The sequence below is a fragment of the Epinephelus moara genome, chromosome 6, assembly GCF_006386435.1.
Source record: "Epinephelus moara isolate mb chromosome 6, YSFRI_EMoa_1.0, whole genome shotgun sequence".
NCBI classification, from domain to species: domain Eukaryota; kingdom Metazoa; phylum Chordata; class Actinopteri; order Perciformes; family Serranidae; genus Epinephelus; species Epinephelus moara.
Window position 1 is genome coordinate 3737632 of NC_065511.1, and position 5726 is coordinate 3743357.

General features: G+C 40.0%; 1 protein-coding gene across 1 annotated transcript in view; it reads left to right on the forward strand.

Moving 5' to 3' along the window:
* LOC126391200 (uncharacterized) overlaps positions 1-5083 on the forward strand; it is a 31292-nt gene extending 26209 nt beyond the window's left edge. Inside the window, exons 6-8 of the mRNA XM_050045777.1 lie at positions 1150-1235; positions 2567-2637; positions 2967-5083. Of these exons, the coding sequence (XP_049901734.1) occupies positions 1150-1235; positions 2567-2637; positions 2967-4375 (1566 nt within the window). The 3' untranslated portion in view covers positions 4376-5083. The remainder of the gene's footprint in view (positions 1-1149; positions 1236-2566; positions 2638-2966) is intronic.
* The last annotated feature ends 643 nt before the right edge of the window (positions 5084-5726 follow it).

Consider the following 5726-nt stretch of genomic DNA (forward strand, 5'->3'; position numbering starts at 1 on the left):
AAGTCACAGCACTTTATTTTCTATATTATAATGTGCATGTAGGTTACAGCTGTAACTTTGAAACACAAATTGAAACAGAATTGTGTGATTGTTTTATTGTTTAAATTAAAATCTCACAAAAATTTGTGTGATTTTGACCTGCCTTTGTCTTTCATTTGATCATTGCAGTATCTTTGAAGACTGAAAAAGGGAATACTATATTGATGACTACTGACCAATACATAGAAACATTTTAATTATTTTACCTTTGATTTATGTATTTATATATATATATATATATATATATATATATATATATACTCTTGTTTAAGAGTTTTCCAGCGGTTGTGAACCTGGTTGGCGTCTCTGTCGACGAGCCCGTCTACCTGCATTTTTTCTGCCACCGTTAGGTAAATCTCAGAGTTTTTGTATTTCCGACCATCTAATCTTGTCATGATGTTGAAGTCTTCTAACGTAGAAATTAAAAATAATGTTTCCACTCGGGACCATCTCTTGTTTTTAGAAGCTGCCATCTTGTCATCGCGCCAGAAGGGCAAGGAAACGAACATGCGCAGAAAGACTGGAATGAATTTAAAGATGAATAAGTGTATACAAGTGCGAGAAATTCTTTCATTCGGAATAAGAAATGGAGTTTTCAATCACATTGGCCATTTTCATTCCAAATTAGGTGTTTACAAAATCACTAATAGGAATGAACTTTAATTCTGAATGAAGAGGGAATTAAACTGTCCATGTAAACGCACTGACTGTTACCAGTTGACACTTATCAAAAGGACTAAATAGGCGTATTTTACTCTCACTTTTGTCAGTCACAGAGCACAGGTTTTTTACATTCTTTAATGAGCACTGAGAGCATGCCTGCATCAGACACACATCACACAAAGCTTGAACTTGTTACAGCTGGCAGAGACATGTTTTTGTGTCATCCAGATATTTGCTTACAGCATGGATGGGAAATTCCCACAGCAACCCCCCCGACACGCGCCTCGATATACCCCCGGGCTGTTATGAGGTCTTCATTATCTTGTCAACATCAAGAGGCAGGACCAATTTCCCATAGGCGTATCTTCGTCATGGTCTTAACATGATGTCACTCTCCATGTGCAAGTGATTTATAGCTTTTTAACTGCAGTTTGTGTCTCTGTGTAGGTGCTGTACCTCCACTGTTCACTGTCAGTCAGTCTCACCCCTTCCTATGTCTCAAAGTCCTGTAACTACAACAAGGCTGCTGGCAGGTGAGTAACCCATGTGTATTAAATGAACCCTCTTCACAAGTATTACACAATGGAATGAGAATGAAAACTAGATGATAAATATCAGATTAATAAGAATAGTAATTAATAATATGTAATATTACATTTTGAGAGTAACTTGCCCAACACTTACAAAGACGTGTACAGTGACATGGCTCTCTAGCTTGTGGGAAAGCAAATTGGTTCTTAAAAGGTTCGCAAGTTCAACGAACTGCTTACCAGCACTAGCACTAGCCCAGAACCGGGACTAGGTTCTCCTTAGCAGAGAGGGGGTATCAAAAGCTTTGACCCAAATGTAGCCAGTCTGCTCATCAGAGATAAGCCAAGGGAGAATGTCTTTAAGTTGTCTGGGTATCACCGTAGCAATAACTTTGCATTCTGTCTCAAGCAATTAACTTGAGTGGTGACAAAGTCTGTCATACTTCTACTGTTATTATACACATATGATTATCGTCACATATGTATACTATCAGATACTTTCAACATATTGTACCACAATAGCTGTAATTAGAATTATAATATTATTACTTCAATTAATGTTGTTGTAAGCTACTGTCATACCGTCTGTCCTGCATCTCTCTTTGTCTCTCTCTCTCTCTCTCTCTCTCTCATTGTGTCATATGGATTACTGTTAATTTATCATGTTGATCTGTTCTGTGCGACATCAATTGCTCGTCTGTCCGTCCTGGAAGAGGGATCCCTCCTCAGTTGCTCTTCCTGAGGTTTCTACCGTTTTTTTCCCCCGTTAAAGTTTTTTTTGGGGGGAGTTTTTCCTTATCCGCTGCGAGGGTCCTAAGGACAGAGGGATGTCGTATGCTGTAAAGCCCTCTGAGGCAAATTGTGATTTGTGATATTGGGCTTTATAAATAAAATTGATTGATTTATAAAAAACACGAAAGAACTTAAAACCATTTCTGCAGTAGCTCCCCCTACAATAGTTGTAAACAGGAGCACATGTTGCCATGATATGACACAACATCAGCCCCAGTGTCACAGCTGATAATGAGAACATATTTGGTACATTTTGCATTGCACAATGACAGGTGGTAATAACAGTGGTGGTTCTAGCACATTTGGTGCCCTAGGCAAGCCTCCCCACTAAGGCTATGAATAAGTGGCGCCATTTGTGGCACCGCCTATGGATAACAGTGCCATTAGCATTCTCCCATACTGCCTATGCCACGGGCCAGCACAGAGTAATAATTTGGGGAAAGTGGCGTGATCACTTCATGATGAAATGTGTTTGTGTGCCTTGAATGAAGTAAAATGTTTTCAGTAGTGGACATGACTGCTTTGTTCTTTCATGTGTGTAGGTGGGAGGAGCTGGAAGGCCCACCTTCAGTATGCTCCTGCTGTGATTCCCTGTGCACTGATAAACAGCACTGTAAGTTCTGAGAACGTAGTCAGACTGAACAAATGAGTCTACATCACACCATACCAGCTGGCAACTGGACATCAGTAAACACATCAAAGTTATATTGAATAAAAGAATCACACTGATCATCAGTTGTGGAGTATCTCAGAATATATATACAACTTTCTGATTTATAGTGAGGGTGCCACAGTATAGGCAGTTCTGTAATACATAATATGGTTCAATTACTTCCAATCCTCTTGTCCATTTAAGTAAAGATAGAAAAACACCAATTATAGTTTAAAACCTGCACCATCACTGGTTTTATATGTTCTCTTTGTTGTCCTTTTTTTACTCAGCTATCAAGGACACAGTCAGCAGTCCAGTCTGGCGCATTGGACAGAGGGGTGAATACCAACCAAGGATGAGGGCAACATCTTTTCAAGATGATGAGGAAAGAGAATTGGTGGATCAAAAAGAGAAGGTGGAAGAAAGAATGGATGAGCACCATAAAAACGTCAAGACTTTTCCATTGGAGACAGAGATGAGTCATGAGGAGAAGGATGAAGAAGCCATTCCTAAGGAGGCTACTGATGAAAAAGAATGGAGGCATAATGCTTCATTCACCCAGCAGGGCAAGAGAGAAAAGGAGGAGAGTAAGATGGAAAGTGTAGATATGGAAAAGGCAGGCACCCAGCCAGAAGAATTAGCAACAGATGGCATGATTATGTCGGACCAGACTAGAGCAGAGGAGGCCTGGGAGGTCACTAATACCAACAAAGGTTCTGTGAGTGGTTCATTCAGTGACAACAGTAGCACTAATGCTTCAAGAGGTAGTTCTGGTACAACCACTTTTACTACAAGCAATTTCAGTTTTGATATTGATTATGATAAAACAAGTAATTATGGTTCTGCTGAGAATGTTATCACATCTGTTACTCCTGTCTTTCAGCTTTGTCCTAATAGTGATCAAATGAGTTGTAGTGCCACCAATAATAGTGCAGGACAAGGTGCCACCTATACTGTTATTGGTGCAGAGAGCTTTACCTCCAGTAATGTAAGAGTTACATCTGGTACAAGTAGATTTGGTTCTCTTAGGAATTCAAGAGTCCATGAGGGTTTGCTTGGCAGTAAATTTGAGACAATGGCTGGGACACATTCTGCCACCAGTGACTATGAAATTGACCCCCCAGGTTTTCTTGATGTCAGCAGGCCAGAGTCAGAAAAGTTGGACACTTTCCTGTGGTCAGACCAGTTCAAGTCTGTCAGTAACTCAGTTGACACCAAGTCTGATGAGATCCAAGAGCTAGCAGGTGATTCTGTTGACAATAAAGGACCACATGCAGATGATATAATGCTTCACAGTCTTCAGATCAGAGGGTTAGAGTCAGAGCAGTTCGATCATCCAGATGGGTTCAGGGACCCAGTCTTTGTAAACCGGTTACTTGGTGATTCTGATTTTGACTCTGGAATTGAAGAAGGTGAAGCTTTTCATCTGAGTCAGTTTACTGGAGCAGTGAAGACACAAGAATTTTCTGATACCATTAGCAGACCACACGATGTCAGTTCTGGCTCTGTTAGTTCAGAGGAAATGCATCTAGACCACCCCAGGCACTCTGCATTTGTTACAGTTACTACTATGCTGCAAGGCTCTGAGAGCAGGCAGTGGGCTGAGGTAGTATCAGGATGGGGCATGCAGAGTTTAGGGTTTGTGGTGGAGCAGCCAACGGAGGAATTGAGACAGAAAGTGATGGATGACTTCTATTAAGATCAGTGGATTCGTTCTCTGAGGTGGTTTCCACAAATCCCCAAAATACTGCTGTGCAGTCTAATCCATTTCAGCAGACCACCAAACAATTCTGTCTTCAAGTTTTTTTACATTCAGTTTTTGACCGGTCACTGCTGTTAACATGGGAGTGGACAATATATGAGAAACACCTTTCACTATAATGCAGTTTAGCATAACATTAATACAGCCTCTAAACTGAAAGTTTAACACACGTCTGAATCAGTCTCAACAAAACAGTAAAGGATAACCTGCTGAGCTGCTGTATTGGATTATACTGGGTTTTACAGATGTTTAATTATTGATGTATTTAGATATAGGTGAGTGGCTGAAAGAGAGCTTTGCAGGAGAGAAGAGTGAGGTCAAGGAGTAGTTGAAGGTCATAGTAGGGTCATGACCTGAATCCACACATGAAGCTTCAGCAGGAGGAAATTAGACAGCTCCTGATTATCAGTCAATGTCATCTGGTTTTTATCACAATTGATGAAAACATAACATCCATTTCTTTCAAATGCTGGAACTTTCCTTGGTTTTGGGAACCACAAGAGATATAGGAACCTTTCTATTAATCTTATGTACCATGGACAGCTTAGAGCAGTGTAACTCCCAAATTGCTCACATGGAACATGGAGTACTTGAACTAAAAACCTGGACCAGGGGCAAACTTCCAGGCAAACCTCACTGGTTCTGGAGCATAATAAATAGTTGCAGAATCTGGTGTTCAGTTGGCTGTAAACATGGTGATGAATAATAAAATCCTTTAACCAAGCCCTTACCTACCTTGGCCTTGTTTTTATTAACATAGGTTGCGTGGAAATCTAGGGTGTACACCCACCTCTCCGCCAGTGCGCACTGCAAGGCTGTAACCCTAAAACCTCCCCTCAATGGGTCTCATTCATGAAACGTGAGCAGAAGGAATTTGTGTGTAAACTGTTCGCAGACGGAAATTTACGTGCATGTCCGCATTCATCAATATTTTAGTAGCTCTGATCTTTTCGTAGCTACTAACAAAATCTACTCCTGCTCCTGACCACTCGTAGTGCTTGTGTAAATTTAGTAAAGAACATAAATATTGCTTGTCACTATTGGAAATTACAATTTTAACTCATATTGCGATCTATTATGTACACAATACACAGATGCCTTTGAAACACGTAATCTAAACATGACAAAAATATTAAAAATATAACACATTTAGTTAAATTAGTTGGCAATTAGCAGGTTTAAGATCCAGATTAGGTTCATGATTGTGAATTATCTATGTAAATCGACTCAATAGATTACACGTTCTTTCTACATGTTGAATGATGATAATCAATCAATCAATAAGGAC